Source organism: Camelina sativa, chromosome 19 (genome assembly GCF_030686135.1).
Source record: "Camelina sativa cultivar CO46 ecotype springtype chromosome 19, ASM3068613v1".
NCBI classification, from domain to species: domain Eukaryota; kingdom Viridiplantae; phylum Streptophyta; class Magnoliopsida; order Brassicales; family Brassicaceae; genus Camelina; species Camelina sativa.
Window position 1 is genome coordinate 23,681,963 of NC_141898.1, and position 18,597 is coordinate 23,700,559.

An 18,597-nucleotide genomic window follows, 5' to 3' on the forward strand; every position below is an offset into this window, starting at 1 on the left:
ATAGCTCATTTTCCGTCACTGCTATGAAAGATGAGATTTTTTTTCGCTTACTTTTTAATAGCATCTTATTAACGCTATGATAGGAAAATTATGTAGCGGGAAACAAAAGTGACTTTTGTCCGCCAATACTTAGTGAAATTATTCACTTAATCGCCAAATAAAAAAAAAACCCAAAAACTCGACACACTCTCTCTCTCTCTCTCGTTACAACCTAAGCTCAACCTAAGAAGATTTCTTCTTCTAAATTCTCTGTGTGTGCTCAAATTCTTCTAAATTTCTTATCAATTCTTCAGTTTTATCGCCGTTTGTGAAAAGCCCCAATTTCGCCGTTTGTGAAAAGCCCCAATTTCGCCCTAAATCTCCATATCCATCGCAATTGATAGCTCGAATCCATTTTTGAGGCATGTCTTTCTTCTTCCTCCTAATTTCGTTATTTGTTTCGATTATTTGTGATTTCAAACAGCTTTTGATTTCGATAAGGGTCAGATTTAGTTATCTGTTTTGTTAGGGTTCGATTTATCTAGATTTATTTCGTTATCTGTTTTTTAGGGTTCGATTATTTACAGATTTTGAGAATGTGGAGTTTCGAATCCATCTGTTTTGTTAGGGTTCGATTATTTACAGATTTGACTCAAAAATAGCTTTTGGATTTGAGTATTTGCGCCTTCATAAACTGAACGATTTTTTTTTTTTCCCAAGTGTTGGTGATTGAAATGTTGGGGAACTGAAGCTTCTCATTTCTCTGTACTCACACAACAGGTTAGTATCACTCAACCAATAGTTAAACATTATTATTACACACGAATATTGGTGATTGCTATGTTTTGTCCTTTGAGTCTGATTCGTATAAATAGTGATTAGATTAGTGAGATTTTACACAGTTAGATATTGGTTTAAGAGCATCTGTATGTGTCTGAAGTAGTGCAGTATTGTCTGAATTGTTGCTTAATGTGAGCTTTGTATAATATGTATCTCTATTTTATCTATAAAGGTTAAAATTTATATTATAACATATAATGTTGGACAAGGCATGGGTGCATCTATGCAGGTAAGGAATTATATTTCATAATTAGGTTTTATTTTGGGTTTGGATACTTTAAGATGTTCTTTTAGTTATGATTTTTTTCTTTAATTATCCATTGAAGAGCTGATCCTGGTTATAAAAGTGGAGCTTGGAAATTTGTAAGGGATGTGTCTGCGGCTTTAGGTGACATAGAAATGATAATATGTCCTTGTAAAGACTGTCGTAATGTAGTACGACAGTTAAACAGTGTTGTGGTTGAGCATCTTGTAATAAGAGGGATGGATGAGGCATACAAGGTGCATAGTGATTGGTATCATCATGGAGATGTGAAGTCAGTAGATGAATTTCAAAGTAAACCAACTCAGTGGAATGAGGAAGTTTTTGAGTTATATAAAGCTGCTGAATTTTTTGATCAAGAGTTGGCTTTTAGAGGTGACTTAGCTGACCAACCTGTGGGCGACTTAAGTGAGATTGCAGAGGGTGAGGACCAACAAGAGGATGAGTTCCTTGCAAAGATCCGGGATGCTGAAACCCCACTATACCCTAGCTGTTCAAACCACAGCAAGTTATCGGCTATTGTGACTTTGTTTAGGATTAAGACACATAATGGCTGGTCGGATAAGAGCTTCAATGAACTGCTTCAGACATTGCCAAGCATGTTGCCAGATGGTAATGTCTTTCACACATCATTGTATGATGTCAAGAAATTTTTAAAGAGCTTTCATATGGGATATGAAAAGATCGACGCATGTGTTAATGATTGCTGCCTCTTCAGAAAGAAGTTAAAGAAGCTTGATAAATGTCCCAAATGTAATGCTTCACGGTGGAAGACTAATAAGCGGACTAATGAGGTAAAGAAAGGTGTCCCACAGAAAGTATTAAGATATTTTCCAATTATACCAAGGCTGAAGAGAATGTTCAGATCAGAGGACATGGCTAAGGACTTACGGTGGCATTACACTAACAAGAGCACTGATGGAAAACTTCGACATCCAGTAGATTCTGTTACATGGGCTCAGATGAATGAGAAGTATCCTTCATTTGCAGCTGAAGAAAGGAACATACGGCTTGGGCTGTCCACAGATGGATTTAATCCATTCAACATGAAGAATAGTAATTATAGTAGCTGGCCTGTGCTATTGGTAAACTACAATTTGCCTCCTCACCTTTGTATGAAGAAGGAGAATATAATGTTGACATTATTGATTCCTGGTCCACAACAACCAGGTAATAATATTGATGTCTACCTAGAACCTCTTATTGAGGATTTGAATCATCTGTGGAAGAATGGAGAGCTAACGTATGATGCTTTTAGTAAAAGTACATTTACTCTAAAGGCAATGCTTCTCTGGACCATTAGTGATTTTCCTGCGTATGGAAATCTTGCTGGTTGTAAAGTAAAAGGTAAAATGGGATGTCCTATGTGTGGGAAAAATACTGATAGTATGTGGTTGAAGTTTAGCAGGAAACATGTCTACATGTGTCATAGAAAAGGTTTGGCTCCAACACACAGATATAGGGAAAAGAAGACTTGGTTTGATGGAAAAGTTGAGCATAGGAGAAAGTCAAGAATTTTAACTGGTCATGAAGTTCATCAGAATCTGAAAAACTTCCAAAATGATTTCGGAAATGTGAAAAAGGCTGGGATGAAGAGAAAGAGAACTGTCTATAAAGAACCAGTGTTTGACAGTGATGATGATGAAAGTGAATCCGATGAAGATGAGGAAGTACTGCAAGGTCCTATACTGGTTATATAGTTAATGGACAACGTTTTCACACATACTCACTTGAAAGGCAGAGTCAGAACAGTGGTGTTTATTAACAAATCCAGATGAAGATCACCTCGCCAAGCTTTTAGGACCTGACAATTCTGGTAGGCTGAGGGCAATGGGTAGAGGCATGAGTAAGACCAAATTAGCTTGTTTACAAATGCAGAGCAAGTGTATGGCTGAAATGGAAGAGCGGCAAGTAAAATTAGTAAAACAGGTCAATGCCTTGGAAAGTGAACTTGGCAGAATCAAGAATCAGGTTAGATACTTAAGAGTTCTCTACTATTCATCAGCCAGTTAGAGTAATATAAATTGATGTTATTTTTGTTTATGTTACAGAGACCAGAAGCTGAAATGGATGAAAACTCAGCTGCAAGAGTAACATATTCTTACTTCTTTTCATATCAGCTAAGTGATTCTTCTTAGTGTCGTTTATGATTCTTAGTTGCTCATGAAATTGTTGCAGAGTGTAAACAAAAGAGCACATCCTAAGTGTGTGTTTGTTGATTGGTCTGACATTGATGAAAATGTTGGTGAGGGTCGGATTCTTTCTTCTGATCCGGATGACATAGTGAATGACTGTCGTCTTGGCCCTTATGATCTCAAAGTGTTAGTTGAAGCTGCATATAAACCAGATGCATTTCTATGGAGACCTGCACAAAAGATCTTTCATATGAAAGAAGCTGTTGGACATATAATCGCATGGCCAACTGATAAGTGTAGACTGGTAGACAACAACATCCAAATGGAAGACATTGCCCCTATGGTATTTATAATTTCTAGCAATGTGTTAGCAATGTATTACCCCTGTCTATAATGCTAATTAATTATATTGGATTTGTTTACTGATTGTGTTTAACAGGGTATACAAGGAAACAAATGTAAACTATTGGATTTGTCTAAGGGTGACGTCATTGTTGCTGAGGGGCGTTGGGAGACACAAGAACCAAGTGCGTTGGTTAACGGAATTCCTCTTGGACCAAAAGCAGTTAAAGTATTTGTGGATTCAGTAAAGCAGCCTGATACATCACTATGGAGACCTACAGCTGAAATGTCATTTCTTGAGGACTGTTTGATGGCTTACGTATCTTGGCCCCTGAGTAAGGTTGATTTTGAAAATCCCTCAACTCCAACTGGTCAGAATGCTACATCACATGCTTCTTTGTCTGCATCAAAGGCCAAGTCTGCAGCCACAGCTTCTAAGTCTGCTACAGAGTCCAAAACTTCAGCAACAGCTTCAAAGGCTGCATCGCAGGCCAAATCTGCATCTATGTCTTCTAAGTCTGCATCTGGTTCTGAGTCTCCTGTTGATGATGCAACGGGTCCAATATCACCAATAAAGAATACTTTACCATCACAGTCTCCTCTCAGGAAGTCTCCAGTAAGTGTTTTCATATGTTATGAAGTTGTTTTTGTTAATTATATGATGACTGATGGTTTATATTGTAAACATGGCAGCGCATTAATAAAGTTATTTCCAAGGAGAATAAGAAGTGCAAGTTGATGGATTTAACTGAAAAGAATAGGGTTGTGGCTGAAGGACGATGGGGAACAAATGATCCAGAACATAAGGTTCACTTTACTCGCTTGGGTTCTAATGCAGTTAAAGTGTGGATAGATGTTGTGAAGGTGAAAAATGTAAAAGTTTGGAGGCCATCCGATGAAATAGAGATTATTGAAGATGCACTTAGCTCCTGCATTGCTTGGCCAGAGAACAAGGTCATTATGTCTTAAACTGATGGTTTTATTGTGTAATGTTAAGTACTTGAGATTGCTTGTTTATTTTGGATGTTCTTGAGACTTTGATGGTAAACTGATGTTCTTGAGACTTTTGTTATGTATTTTGGATCTGAGACGTTTATTAATCAGATTTTATGAGATTTTATAAAACAGGTTATGTGTGCTATAATCACATATCAGAAAATGCTATAAAAGTACAGGTAAACGTTATGATAAAAGAATATACCATAGCACAGTAAACAAGATAAAACAGCATTTCGCAACAGCTATATTAGATATGTATAACATAGCACGAAAAATTAAATATTGTATAAATTTTTGCAAAATTATAATCTTGATAATACAGCAGTTTATTAGAGCTATGCTATAAAACTATAACATAGCACGAAAAAACAAATGTTGTATAAATTTTTTCAAAATTATGATCTTGATAATATAGCAATTTCTTAAAGCTATGTTATATTTTTATAACATAGCATACGTAATAAGTGCTATTGTATATGGGGTACATATAATAACAGTGCCCTAAAACAGCGCTCATGAAAACGCTATCAAAGACCTATGATAGCGTTTTTCTCTGGTTAACAATGTGCATATTTGTTGTAGTGTACTGACATATGGACTGCTAATGTTACACGAGCTAGTTACATGGTGATCACTGTGCATTTTGTGGATGGAGAATGGCGCTTAAGGAAGTTGATTCTTGGATTTAAGTATATCACGGATCACAATAGCTCGTGATCACACGAGCAACACAATATCAAAGGTTTTACTTGAATGTCTTGCTGATTGGGGCATAGAGAAGTTATTCACCATCACAGTCGACAATGCAACTGCCAACAGTACTTGATTAAAGAAGTTTGTTGAAGAATTTAAGTTATTGAGGCATGATTCTTTAGTGTTAGATGTGACTTACTTGCACATGAGGTGTTGTGCTCATATCATCAACTTGATTGTTAGGGATGGTTTGTCTGAAGTGGGTGATAATGTGGCAGCTGTTCGCAATGGAGTGCAGTATGTTCGGTCTTCAGGTCCAAGATGTGACTCATTTGAGCAAAAGGTTGTTTCAGGGAAGATGACTAGGGGGAGTTTGCCAATGGATATTAGGACAAGGTAAAATTCTACATATTTGATGTTGACAAGAGCCATGAAGTTTAGTTTTGCTTTCCAGAAGATGGAGGATGAAGACAAGTTATATAATGACTACTTCATGGAACTTGAAAATGGGGTGAAACGGAAAGGACCACCTTCTTACACGGATTGGAGGGCAATAGAGAGGTAAGTGAAGTTTCTTGGCTTGTTCTACACTGCTACTTTGGTTGTCTGAGCTTCGACTAAGACTTGTTCGTACAAGTGTTATGGTGAAATTGTCACTATACAGAAGAATCTCACGACTTTGAGCAATAGTTATGATAGTGAACTATGCAAAATGGCGACTGAAATGAGAGAGAAGTTTACTAAGTATTGGGAAGGGGTCAAGAATATTAACAAGATGTTGATTGTTGCTAGTGTGTTCGACCCTGGACAGAAAATGCAGTTTGCTAAGATGTGCTTTGACAAACTCTATGGAAAAGATAGTCAAGAAGCTAAGGGTATGTGCACATCTGTTCATGATGTCATGAAGGATATGTTCAAGGAGTATAGTGTCAACCATAAAGGATCAAGCACACAATCATCTCAATCGATTCCATCTTCTTCTGGTGCTACACAAGATCGGTTTATATTTGAATCACTCTCAAGTGACTTTGCAGAAGAAATATCTGAGTTTGAAAGGATGGACAGTGCTTACACTGAAATGGTCAAGGAAAATGGATTTGATGAAACAAAGGATGAGTTAGATATTTATCTCAAGGATGCTGTAGAGACTCCTAAAACCCTTCCTGGAATAGAATGGGATGTTTTGTCTTGGTGGAGACTCAATAGTCAGAAGTTCCCTGTTTTATCTGAAATTGCAAAGGATGTTCTTGCAATTGTCCTCTGTCGCCTCTGAAAGTGCTTTCAGCACTAGTGGTCGAATCATTGAGCCTCATAGGAACTGTTTAACTCATTACATGGTGGAGGTGTTGATGTGCACTGAGCAATGGATGAAACAAGATATGAAGATCATGAAAAAGATTTCCTTGCAAACTCACAGATCCTTGCTGATATTGAACTATTTGAGAGTCTTCAGAAAGGTAAGTTTTACATTTACGTTTAAGTTTGTAACACCTCTGTTTTTATTTATTTTTCAGTTGTAACGGTTAAGTAACATTTGTTGTTTGTGTTCAGAGTTTCAAAATGAAAACAACAAGGACCCAAAGACTCATGAGGAGACATTATACTCGGCGGTAAGTTCACCTCTTACATAATTTTGTTCTTTCACTTGGATTCATGATGTGGAGACATAACTATTTTCGCTCTACGTTATTCTCTTACCTAAGTCATAGACAAACATACAAAATCACTCAGATGAGATCCAATGATTGGAAATCACTCGGATTAATGATGTGGAAAAATGGAATATTTAATTTTCATATTTACAAAAATGATATGAAAAATGTAATCCAATTGTCACATTTCACTTGGATTGATGACGTGGATACATCATTTTTATATAATGTTTTTTATTCTAAGTTATTTTCTTTTGTCTCTCAGTTAAAGTCACATACATACATACAAAATCACTCTGATGGGAAACCATATCAGCCGTCGGGCTTCTCAAGCTTATAGATATGCTCCTATCAAAATATGGTGGGATATAGAAAACTGTTTAATTCCTAATGGAGTTGATCCCATGGGTGGGCATAGGACATTGTTATATAAGGGTGACAACATGGATGAGAATTTTTGTTACAAATGAAAATGAAGTAGGACTGCACTAAATATTTGTCTAATTGAAAAATCTAGTAACCATACATTTATTTACAACAAAAAAAAAAAAACAAATTATTAGGTTTAATATCCATGAAAAACATATACACTAAAATTTGAAATAACGGGTATCCACCCCGTTCTAAAGATGTAAATTATACATCTTTTTATAGCTAAAATGATCCACAAATAGCGTAATTATGATTATATTTACAGCTTTTAGAAACTTTATTTATCAAACTAATTATCAAAAATTATAAAAATGAGTGATATATTTGTTTCTTTTGAGATCTGAAGAAACACAACTCACTTCAAGAGCGCGACGGCTGCTACGGTTTTCCATTAGAGTAATATTATCCGGTTTAGTCACTTTTTATCAAACTCACCTTTGTACCAAACTCTAATTAATTGAAAACTTCGGTTTGACAAAAAAAAACAAAAAAAAACTTTATTTATCAAACTAATTATCAATTCATTAAGATTTTGTAGTTATGATGCAATAATATACAATCTACAGTATGTATTAATTAAAATTTTGCTACTTTATCATGTTATCAAACTCACATTTGTACCAAACTCTAATTAATTGAAAGCTTTGGTTCCACAAAAAAAACTTTATTTATCAAACTAATTACCAATTTATTAAGATTTTGTAGTTATGATGCAATAATATACAATCTACAGTATGTATTAATTAATATTTTGCTACTTTATCATGTTATCAAACTCACCTTTGTACCAAACTCTAATTAATTGAATGGTTTGACAAAAAAAAACTTTATTTATCAAAATAATTACCAATCATTAAGATTTTGTAGTTATGATGCAATAATATACAATTTACAGTATGTATTAATTGAAATTTTGCTACTTTATCATGTTTATTGATAGTGACCATTTTTGGTTAGTCATATGACTCATATCTAGTAGTAATTACACCTAAAATATTCCCACGTGGAAATATACAATTTTTTTATTTATTGTTCAACCATCACTTTTTTTTTTGTCACAAGTTCAACCATCACCTAAACTGGACTATAACAGGGGTTTATTTTAAAGGGATATAGAGTACCTTCAACTCACAACTGAAGTATTTACCCAAAAAAAAAAATCACCATTGAAACTTGAAAGAAACAAATAAAATAAATACTTTGAGAATGAAGAACATATTCTTTAAACTTTTGTTATTGGTTACTCTTCTAGTCGCTGTCTTCCGTAAGTATACCTTACCAACAGTATCATTTTGAAACAAGCCAACTGAAATTTTCATTATTTTACAAATAGTTAAAAAAAACTAGTCTTTGATAATAAAAAATATTTTAAAAAATAATTAAGTTTTCACAAGAAAAATGAAATTATTTGTTGGAAATCAATTTAAATTTTATCATTATTTTTAATAATATATTAACTTTTCAGGATCCTGAGTGACTGAATTTAAATAATTAGAAAGAATAGAAAAATGAAAATTTTAGGGTATTTGACAAATTATATCGGAATCACACCATAAAAAGTGAGTTTTGTTTCTTCATATTTTTGTTTTTATTATTTCTAAATATCAAAATCATCTTGTCATTAAAATAATCTTAATATTGAATAACAATAGTATTTAATAGAATTCCATAACCAATAAACTGAATAACAATAAAAGAGTTAAAAAAAAATAGAATAACACTAGAACTCTAAAGTCTTTAAATTTAATAAAAATTGTTCAATAACCCCCTTATAGTAATTTCGTTATCTTGTTGGTTGTGTTGAAAGACAAAACTATGCGGTTGGGAGTTATTGTATTAGAGACAGTGACTGCAAGCCGGTATGCATACCACCGTATGCTTGCAACATGACCCGTAACGTTTGTATGTGTCATCCAAATGATATCAGTTCTTCTAAAAAACAGTGTATTCCTCTCCTGAACATAAAGGTTGTGCTGGGGGAGGACCTCCACCACATCAATTGAAATTATAATAACAAAAATGTATGTATATATCCTGATAAAAAGTTATATGAATAAAATATAATTTATTTAAAAAAATTTGATGGTTTTGTCACTTATACAATATTAAATTGTTTTATTTTATTGGGAATAAAAAATTATCTAATAAATAAATAGTTAGTGTATTGAGATCATCTCCAACCCATCTGCAAAAATGGAGTTTGGAATCAATTTTTTTCTAACTCATCTCCATTTTTATTTTCAAAATAGAAATCTTCATTTTTTTCTCTATATTTGGCAACTTCCACTTATATTTAACATTAAAATTTTGGAAATCTCTATTTTTAACTCTAAAATAGAGTAGAGTTGGAGAAAAATCCATCTCCAAAATGGAGTTACTCTATTTTGAAGAAAATAAATGGAGAAATGGGTTAGAGATGCTCTAAAGATGAGTTTTTTTTTTCTTTTTCTTATGAGTATTCTGAGAATTATAGGGTCAATTTGGTGTATAACCAAAATCAATAAACTAATTAAGAATATAGCATAATATTCAAATAAATTAGAAGAATAGGAGGGGTAGGAAAAATTACAATTTTGGTGTTATGGTGGTGGTGGTAGTGGAGGATAATGGTGGGCAGAGGAGAGGTGGCCGAAGGCCAGTGACTGGAGGGGTGAAGGTGGCTGGAGGTGGCCAGAATCCGACGATCGGCAATGGGTAGTGGTCGGATGTGGCCGGAGGAGTTGGCCGGAATCCGACGAACGGCGGTGGGCGGTGGCTGATGGTGGTAGTGGGTTGTGGTGGTAGGGATAAATTAGCCATTAATACACAAAATACAAACTATATAACTTTTTAATGGTTAGAATGGTTATGGAGTGAATTAAAAAAATTTTGTTGGTTATAGGCTCAAATTCCTCAGAATTATGAGATAATGTTGGCTAAGACCTAAGATTGTCGGATGACCTAACTTCACTGAAACGACCCGATCCGTTTTTTTTTCCTAAATAAATATTATATAATAAATAGTAGTAATAATAATAATATATAAACTACAACTAGTGGTCCCATATCCACTAGCCACCTAACCACAATCACAACCAAACAGCGGAATAACAAATATCAATAACCAATAATCAAATATAACCATAAACTAATATCCAAATCATCAAAAAACATGGAACCAGCAACCTACCAATGTTTCTAATGACCCAACTCTAGCAACCTAGCAATGCCAGACAACATCCAATCGAGTCCCTAGAACATCCTCCTCTTCATTGCCTTGATTCCACGATCACACTTTGCCTTTACCTGCACCACAAATACAAATTGCAATGCATGAGTATTTTATAAACACTCAGTAAGGCAATCCTCCCATCTACTGGACTATACACACAAGCAACAGAGACATCTCTAACCATCAAACAACAATCAACACACAACAAATAACAAACGAGGAGTCTGCATCGACCGACACCAACATGCATCGACCGACACCACATGGGGATGCATCGACCGACACATGGTTGCATCGATCGATGCTCGATGCACTTGCATCGACCGACACTCGTTCTGCATCGACCGACGCACGCTCGGCATAACACAAAAACCCTAGGGTTTTACGCGCCGTCCTCACACTTGCATCGACCGACGCAAGATATGCATCGACCGATGCAATGCCGAGAATCGTGTGTCCCCGAAGCTTCCCGCCGGATCTTCGTTCCTACAACCACAAAACTCGATCCTAAGCCACAATAAAGCTTCCTAACGTCCCAAATAACCATCTAACAAGCCTAACAACACATAAACAAGAAGATCAGAGAAGCTTTAGCTTAGAGAAGCCATGGTCCTTCACTTACCTTTGCCACAGAAGAAAACCGACCCAAACACAGGAAGAAAACGTTCCTAGGACGCTCCTACAACGATCCCCGCTACATATCTCTACAGAAACAGCTTCCAACTCCAAGAAATCACCAAGAACACTCAAGAACACCAAGAACTTTCTTTCTCTCTTCTTTTCTCTCAAAAACGGCTAAACTCGCCGAATGAGACAAAAACCTTGACTTAAGGGTTTTCCCTAACCCAAAACGCAGCGTTTAACTTAAGTCAAAACGCAGAAACTTAACCCTGCATCGACCGATACAAACCCTAAACCGGGTTTTCGGTTTGTGGGTGTTACAATTCTCCCCCACCAAACTAGATTCATCCTCGAATCTCGAGCAACCATCAGCCAAGGACTCCCGTGCAACCGTCTCCACGGCCCGCACTCCTCCGACCGATCTACGAAAGGTCATCTCTAGGTGATAGACTCACGCTCTAGGCATTATTTGCTCTCGACTTTTGGAATTTCCTTTACTGATAGGCCTAAACCTTGAGTTTTTATTGGCTCCTCATTAGACCTAAGTCTGCATGCCATAATGTTAGCTCCTCATCATGCCTAAGCCTGCATGCCATAATACATAAGGAAAAATCCAATACTCGTCGCTCGGGTTGCCACCCTACAGCGCGCCCCCAGATCGTCATCCGAAGTCGATATATCAACCATACTCCCAAGCCACAAAGTCTCAGAATATGGCAGTACTAGGAGAACCTAAGTTCTCCAAGAGTCGCGAGCAAACAATTCTGAATACGTCTGAGTCCTATCCCTATCCAGGTTTCCTTCCCGTGGCTCGCGTAAGACATCTCAATGTCCTACAAACCACATATCCCCTCACTGGGATACCTCATGACCATACATGGATCATCTCACTGCCACAAGGGCCGCCACAGAGGCCAAACAAATGTCCTAAACAGGACCGCCACCAAGGCCAAACAAATGTCCTAAACAGGTTCGCCACCAAGGCCAAACAAATGTCCTAAACAGGACCGTCACAAAGACCATCTGTCCGGAAGGACCGCCTAAACAAGCACTCTGGCTAAACAGCCCGCCACAAAGGCCACACATCTGGCTAAACAGCTCGCCACAAAGGCAACACTTTTGGCTAAACAGCCCGCCACAAAGGTCACACATCTGGCTAAACAGCCCGCCACAAAAGCCACACATCTGGCTAAACAGCCCGCCACAAAGGCCACACAATGACTAAATGTCCGCCACTAAGGCCTCACAAGCCCCTCCAAGGCTCTCTCCACTAAAATGGACGAATTTTAACTCACATAAAACTTTCCACTTTTGGAAACTCCTAATTCAGGAAGCTTTCCTCAAAAAACCCCGCCTCACGAAACTTTGTACCCCGAGCACCACCTCCTCTTGTTACTTAGTCGCCTAACCAACCACCCCAAGCGACCAAGTATCAAGAGAGATGGGTTGGAATACTCCATTCCCGCTCCAGCCACGGATTACAGATGGGACCAGGCTAGACAAGTTCAAGTCGCGACTTGCTTCTCATACCACTTCTTAAACCTTGCCTTCATCCTCACCTCAGGCTCCCAAGTCTGCTCCTCAACACCATCACAGTCCCAAAGGACTCTCATCAAAGGAATCTTCTTCTTCCGAAGTTCCTTAATCCTCCTCTCGAGAACCCTCACTGGTCTCGCCTCCAAAGTCATGTTAGGCTGAAGATCCTCAGGAATCTTAGCCAACAACTGATCATCCTCACGGAGACACTTCCTCAACATAGAAACGTGGAAAACCTTATGGAATGCACGCATAACCTCAGGGAACTCCAGTCTATAAGTCACTGGTCCAACATGCTCAATCACTCTGAACGGACCAATATACCTTAGACTCAACTTAGTCTTAGTCAATGACCTGTTCGGACCCCGTAACATGGCCATCTTGAGGTACACTCTGTCTCCTACCTAAAACTCAAGATCTCTCCTCCTCCTATCGGCATAACTCCTCTGCCGATCCTGAGCCTCCTTCGTGTTCAGCTTGAGAACCTGAATCTTCTCTGAGGTCTCCTGAACAAAATCTGCCCCGTAAATGCTCCTCTCCCCCACCTGAGTCCAGCATAACGGTGTACGACACGGCCTCCCATACAAAGCCTCATAAGGAGCCATCTTAATACTTGCCTGATAACTGTTGTTGTAAGCAAACTCTACCAAGCTCAAGTGATCTGCCCAATCGCCTCCCCAATCCAACACACACATCCTCAACAAATCCTCCAGCGTCTGGATCGTCCTCTCTGACTGTCCATCTATCTGGGGGTGATAAGATGTACTCATATGCACCTTAGTGCCCATCTCTGCTTGAAACGCTCTCTAGAACACCGAAGTGAACTTAGAATCCCTATCAGACACAATGCTCGCTGGCACCCCATGCAACCTGACTATCTCCTTCACATACTTCTTAGCCAAGACCGCTGCTCCATCAGTCTTCTTAATGGCCAGAAAATGTGCTGACTTAGTCAACCGGTCCACAGTGACCCAAATAGCATCGAACGTCCTAGACACTGTCAAACCTACCACGAAGTCCATAGTAATCATATCCCACTTCCACTCTGGAATGGGAAGACTCTTCAGTAACCCTCCTGGAACCTGATGCTCAGCCTTCACTAGCTGACACACGTCGCACCTCGCGACCCAACTAGCTACATCCTTCTTCATCCCAACCCAATGATAGTACCTCTTGAGATCACGGTACATCTTAGTCGCTCCTGGATGAATAGAAAACTTGCTCCCATGAGCCTCTCTCAGGATCTCCTGCCTCAACTCCTCATCCTTGGGCACACAAACCCGACCGTGCACCAAGATAGTACCATTATCTGAGACCTGATACTCATAATCCACATCCTTTGAGGTATTCACCAGTCCCAAGTCCTTCTCCTGAGCCAACCACAGCCTGCTCAGAAGATCTGCTCTATCAACCGCCTCCAAACCCAACGGTTCCTGAGACACAACACACAAACTCAACGCACCGATCTCTCCTACCAGAGACTCCATCTCCTGCTCCTAAACCGAAGCTACCCTCTTCCGACTCATAGCATCTGCAACAAAGTTAGCCTTACCAGGATGATAGGCTATCTCCAAATCATAGTCTGCCACAAGCTCCATCCACCGCCTCTGCCTCAAATTCAGCTCGGGCTGAGTGAATATATACTTTAGGCTCTTATGATCTATAAACACCTGCACCTTTGCACCATAATGATAAGATCTCCAAATCTTCAGGGCAAAAACTACAGCACCCATCTCCAAATCATGAGTAGGATAGTTGCCCTCATGCTTCCGCAACTGCCGCGAAGCGTAGAAAATCACCTTCCCATGCTGCATCAACACACATCCCAAACCAACTCTAGATGCATATGTATAAATCATAAAGGGTTCTCCCTGCTCAGGCAAAGCCAACACTGGCGCAGTAGTCAACATCTCCTTCAGGCTTGGAAAGCCTTCCTCACACTCCTGTGACCAAATAAAAGGAACATCCTTCCCTGTCAACTTACTCATGGGATGTGCTCTGCTCGCAAACCCCTGCACGAATCTCCTGTAGTAACCTACCAATCCTAGAAAACTCTTGATCTTTGTGGCATTTTGTGGTCTAGGCCAATCTCTGATAGCCTGACTCTTCTCCGGATCTACATAAACTCCATCAGCAGACACAATATGACCCAGAAAACTCATCTCATGCTGCCAAAAACTGCACTTGCTCAACTTAGCAAACAACTTCTGCTCCCGCAGTTTCTCCATAACTGCCCTCAAATGCACTGCATGCTCCTCAGGACTCTTAGAATAAACCAGGATATCGTCAATGAAAATGATGACAGATACATCCAGGAACTCCTAAAACACACTGTTCATCAATCTCATAAACGCTGCTGGTGTGTTAGTCAACCCGAAAGGCATCACCACAAACTCATAATGCCCATACCTCGTCCTGAATGCAGTCTTCCTCACATCTTCCTCATCTATCGGTATCTGATGATAACCCGACGCCAAATCTACCTTTGAGAACCAAGTAGCACCCCTCAACTAATCCAACAACTCATCGATCCTCGGAAGAGGGTACTTGTTCTTCACAGTGACCCGGTTCAACCCCCGATAATCAATACATAACCGGAAACTCCCATCCTTCTTCTTCACAAATAACACCGGCGCTCCCCACGGTGACACACTAGCACGGATGAATCCCTTGCTCAACAAATCCTCTAGCTGCTTCTTCAGCTCTGCCATCTTTGCTGGAGCCATTCTGTAAGGAGCCTTCGATAACGGCATCGTTCCTTGTTCCAGTTCAATCGAAAAAGGATCAGACCGAGATGGTGGTAATCCCTGCAATGACTGGAACACATCCTCAAACTCCTCTACAACCGGGATACCGCTAACCGTAGACTTCCCCACTGACTCTGGCATAGATATGGTAACCAAATAAGCCTCACAGCCCTTCTCGATCATCTTCCCAGCCTGGATGGCCGAGATCACGAGACTCCCCGAAGTCGGTCTAATACCCTGAAAAACCATCTTCCCTCCTGGACGCTCAAACTCCACTCTACCCCGATAGCAATTCAAATGCACCATGTGCCGATGCAACCAATCCATCCCGAGAATCACATCATACAATTCCACTGGACTGATAATCAAATCCGCTGGCCAAGACTCTCCTGCGATCTGAATATCAATTCCTCTGGCTCGTCCAATAACCTTCGGGAACTTGCCTCCCGCAACTCTGACAAATCCTGTACGCTGCCCGGGATCCCCTCTGATTCCTGCGCTCTCTGCACACTCCGGAGTAATAAAGCTAAGAAAAGCTCCAGAATCAAACATAACATGGGACTTAAACCCGCCCACCAAAAAGGTCCCTACACAAACCTCATGTGTTGAGAACCTAACATTTTATCACATGAAAACATAAAATCTGAACTTATGAAGAATTCACAAAGTTAAAGTACCAGAAATTATACCTGTGATCGCCCCGACACTGGTTCCACCAGTCTCTGCAGTCGTGTAAACCCGTGGCGCCTGCTCAATCCGTGCCACCTGCTGCCCTCCAGGCTGCACCTGCTGCAACGCTGCCACTGCCACCGGCTGCAACTTGGGACACATGGGCCTGATATGCCCTGGCTCCCTGCAATGATAGCATACAAGAGCCGTTGTCATCGGGGCACTCCTCTTGGGACAACTATCAATCTTGTGATCTTTTCTTCCACAACCGAAGCAACTCGCACCACTCGGCCTCTGTGTAGCCTCCCACCCCCTCTTGGTTTCCTGCGCATGTTTACCGCCCCTGCTAGAACCACTCTGCTGCTGAGCCTTACTAGGCTAAACTACTGGACTAACCGCCACTAACTGTGCCCGGATATCCTCCTCAATTCCTGCTGCAATCTCAACTAGCTCTGCACGCGTAGCATAACTCCGCCCTCTACAGTGAACCCTCAAATCATCACGTAGCATAACTCCGCCCTCTACAGTGAACCCTTAAATCATCACGAAGTCAACCCAAGTCATCTCCCGCTGCACTCTCCTAGCAGCGACCGATCTCCACCACAACTCAGCATCACCAATCAAATGGTGGACCCCTATGTCCACCCAAAACTCCTCAGGACATCTCAGAGTATAGAAGTTACGTTCCACACTCGTTCTCCACACATCTGCAGTAGAAGGATCTGTACCACCCGAAAACTGCGCGGTCACGACACCCTTCATCTCCTTGAGCATGGACAGATAACGTCCATGTGCTCCTGGATCCGCAGCCACTGGCTGCCGCTCCTCCACCACCACTGGTGGCACAACCTGAGCCTGAGCCGGTACCACTGCTGGCAACCACTCCAACAACTGTGCTAGGAAAGCCGTAAAGTCAGCACCAGGGACTCCACCTGCTGGGACTCCCACACCCATGACCCTAGCATCACCGACCACTAGAGCATCAACACCGCCCCCTCCGGCCACACTCATGGAATCCTCCTGGACACCCTACGACTCGCCAACACCCTCAGTTGTCACACTCTAGTCTTCGTTCTCACTAACCACTGGGACTCTGCCCCTACCACAACCACGTCCGCGTCCACGACCACGTCCGCGTCCACGACCACGACCACAACCAGTGATATATTACGGTTTTGACTCACTTTGACCCCGTTTATTTGATAGTTTTGTAGTTGTTTGAGTCCTTTTCAGGTTATAATAAGAGGCTAGGAAGCTAAAAGCAAGGATTGGAACAACAGGAGCAATCGGAGCAGAAAGGAGTTGAATTGGAGCAGAAAAGCTGATTTTAGAACCAGGAGCACATGCTCCCGATTTCCGAGCACATGCTCCCAACTCTACGGTTTCATGACGACACGTGGCAAGCATCTAGGCGCCGATTCCCTGCCTAATTCCCCTTATTTTAGGCAATTCTTTGTGAGAGAAAGAGGGCTGAGATCGCTTTTTAATAGGGAGATTTGAATTTGGAATCTTTCCTTATTTTTCTCTACTTGTATGCTATTTAACCTAGGGTTTTTAGGAGAAATAATAGACCCTTTTCTGTTGTTTTTGAGCGACGTTTTTGTGAGAGGGAGAAGAGCGGCTACCTTGTGAAGGATTCTCTGAACCCTTTTTATTTTTATGTCATTGAATTTCTCATCTTTTGCTATGATTCATTTCTCTATGTCTGGGTAGTTTTCTTTGCTAGATTAGGGGTTTCAAAAGGGGTTTCATGGGTTAGCAACAGAACACAAATAGGGCTTTATATAATCGATTGTCTTCACTATTGTTAGACTTAATGCTTAGGTTGATTTGATCACCCAATCTATGATTCTAGGTTTATCTATTCATCAAAAGTGTAATAGGTTGCTAGAAAAGACATTAGTGGGCAAATTATCCTAGACCTACGAAAGTTGATGTGTAGGTGATTTGTGAACTTATCATTCCTGTTCTTTAATGCTTGTCTGCGATTCTGGGCTCAAACGACAGTTTAGGGTTTATGGACCGCCGAGCATGTGCTCCGGATGTCTGAGCACGTGCTCCGCGTTTCCGCACAGAATCGATCAGATAGAGTTATTGATACCACGACAGTGGATCAGTTTATATTTATGTTTGAGTTCTAGACTGGTACTTAATCTATGCCCTCAATAGTTGTTTAGTTGCTATCTCTGAAATTCCCGAGAATTACCCCTGATCTAGTGTTTTGCTTATTGCCTTTTTATACCGTTTTAATCGCGTTACTGTTACCAAACAAACCCAACTTTGAATTGTCTTAGCTTGAAATTGAACCAATAGAACCATAGAGTAAAACTTGGTCTTTGTGGGATTCGACCCCTAAGTACTACTTCTTTGCTGTGCACTTGCAGTAGGAAAATAGGGTTTAAAACTCTGTGTATCAACCAGCAACAGCATCCTCTCTAACCATCTGCACTACCATGAACAGAAGGCTAAGCACACAATT

The 18,597-nt window shown here is 40.1% G+C and overlaps 2 protein-coding genes, 1 long non-coding RNA gene and 1 pseudogene across 4 annotated transcripts; all 4 read left to right on the forward strand.

The window, feature by feature from the left end:
* The first annotated feature begins 696 nt into the window (after positions 1 to 696).
* On the forward strand, positions 697 to 4,895 carry LOC104763678 (uncharacterized). Its single transcript, XR_015590649.1, has 3 exons — positions 697 to 759; positions 1,146 to 1,476; positions 4,765 to 4,895. It is a non-coding gene; the product is annotated as an uncharacterized LOC104763678 (long non-coding RNA).
* On the forward strand, positions 2,128 to 4,683 carry LOC104772116 (uncharacterized). Its single transcript, XM_087503082.1, has 6 exons — positions 2,128 to 2,772; positions 2,819 to 3,052; positions 3,133 to 3,171; positions 3,260 to 3,559; positions 3,656 to 4,174; positions 4,252 to 4,683. The coding sequence occupies exons 1-6, from the start codon at positions 2,128 to 2,130 to the stop codon at positions 4,525 to 4,527; spliced, it is 2,013 nt and encodes a 670-aa protein (XP_087359208.1). The 3' UTR covers positions 4,528 to 4,683.
* A 560-nt stretch (positions 4,896 to 5,455) lies between the features above and the next one.
* On the forward strand, positions 5,456 to 6,523 carry LOC147920914 (zinc finger BED domain-containing protein RICESLEEPER 2-like). Its single transcript, XM_087501287.1, has 3 exons — positions 5,456 to 5,646; positions 5,692 to 5,800; positions 5,915 to 6,523. Exons 1-3 carry the CDS (start codon positions 5,456 to 5,458, stop codon positions 6,521 to 6,523), a joined length of 909 nt encoding a protein of 302 aa, XP_087357413.1.
* A 1,886-nt stretch (positions 6,524 to 8,409) lies between these two features.
* Positions 8,410 to 9,390, forward strand: LOC109130929 (putative defensin-like protein 256; annotated as a pseudogene). Its single transcript, XR_015590434.1, has 2 exons — positions 8,410 to 8,602; positions 9,142 to 9,390. The product of XR_015590434.1 is annotated as a putative defensin-like protein 256 (transcript).
* Positions 9,391 to 18,597: the final 9,207 nt, after the last annotated feature.

What these genes read in the sequence shown, in the direction of transcription:
- LOC104772116 (XM_087503082.1), top strand. Translation starts at nt 2,128, where the DNA reads ATGAAGAATAGTAATTATAGTAGCTGGCCTGTGCTATTGGTAAACTAC. An exon ending in TACTGCAAGGTCCTATACTG is followed by an intron (nt 2,773 to 2,818) that starts GTTATATAGTTA and finishes CTCACTTGAAAG; the next exon opens with GCAGAGTCAGAACAGTGGTG. An exon ending in TTGGCAGAATCAAGAATCAG is followed by an intron (nt 3,053 to 3,132) that starts GTTAGATACTTA and finishes TTTATGTTACAG; the next exon opens with AGACCAGAAGCTGAAATGGA.
- LOC147920914 (XM_087501287.1), top strand. Translation starts at nt 5,456, where the DNA reads ATGAGGTGTTGTGCTCATATCATCAACTTGATTGTTAGGGATGGTTTG. An exon ending in CCAATGGATATTAGGACAAG is followed by an intron (nt 5,647 to 5,691) that starts GTAAAATTCTAC and finishes CATGAAGTTTAG; the next exon opens with TTTTGCTTTCCAGAAGATGG. An exon ending in CTTCTTACACGGATTGGAGG is followed by an intron (nt 5,801 to 5,914) that starts GCAATAGAGAGG and finishes GTCACTATACAG; the next exon opens with AAGAATCTCACGACTTTGAG.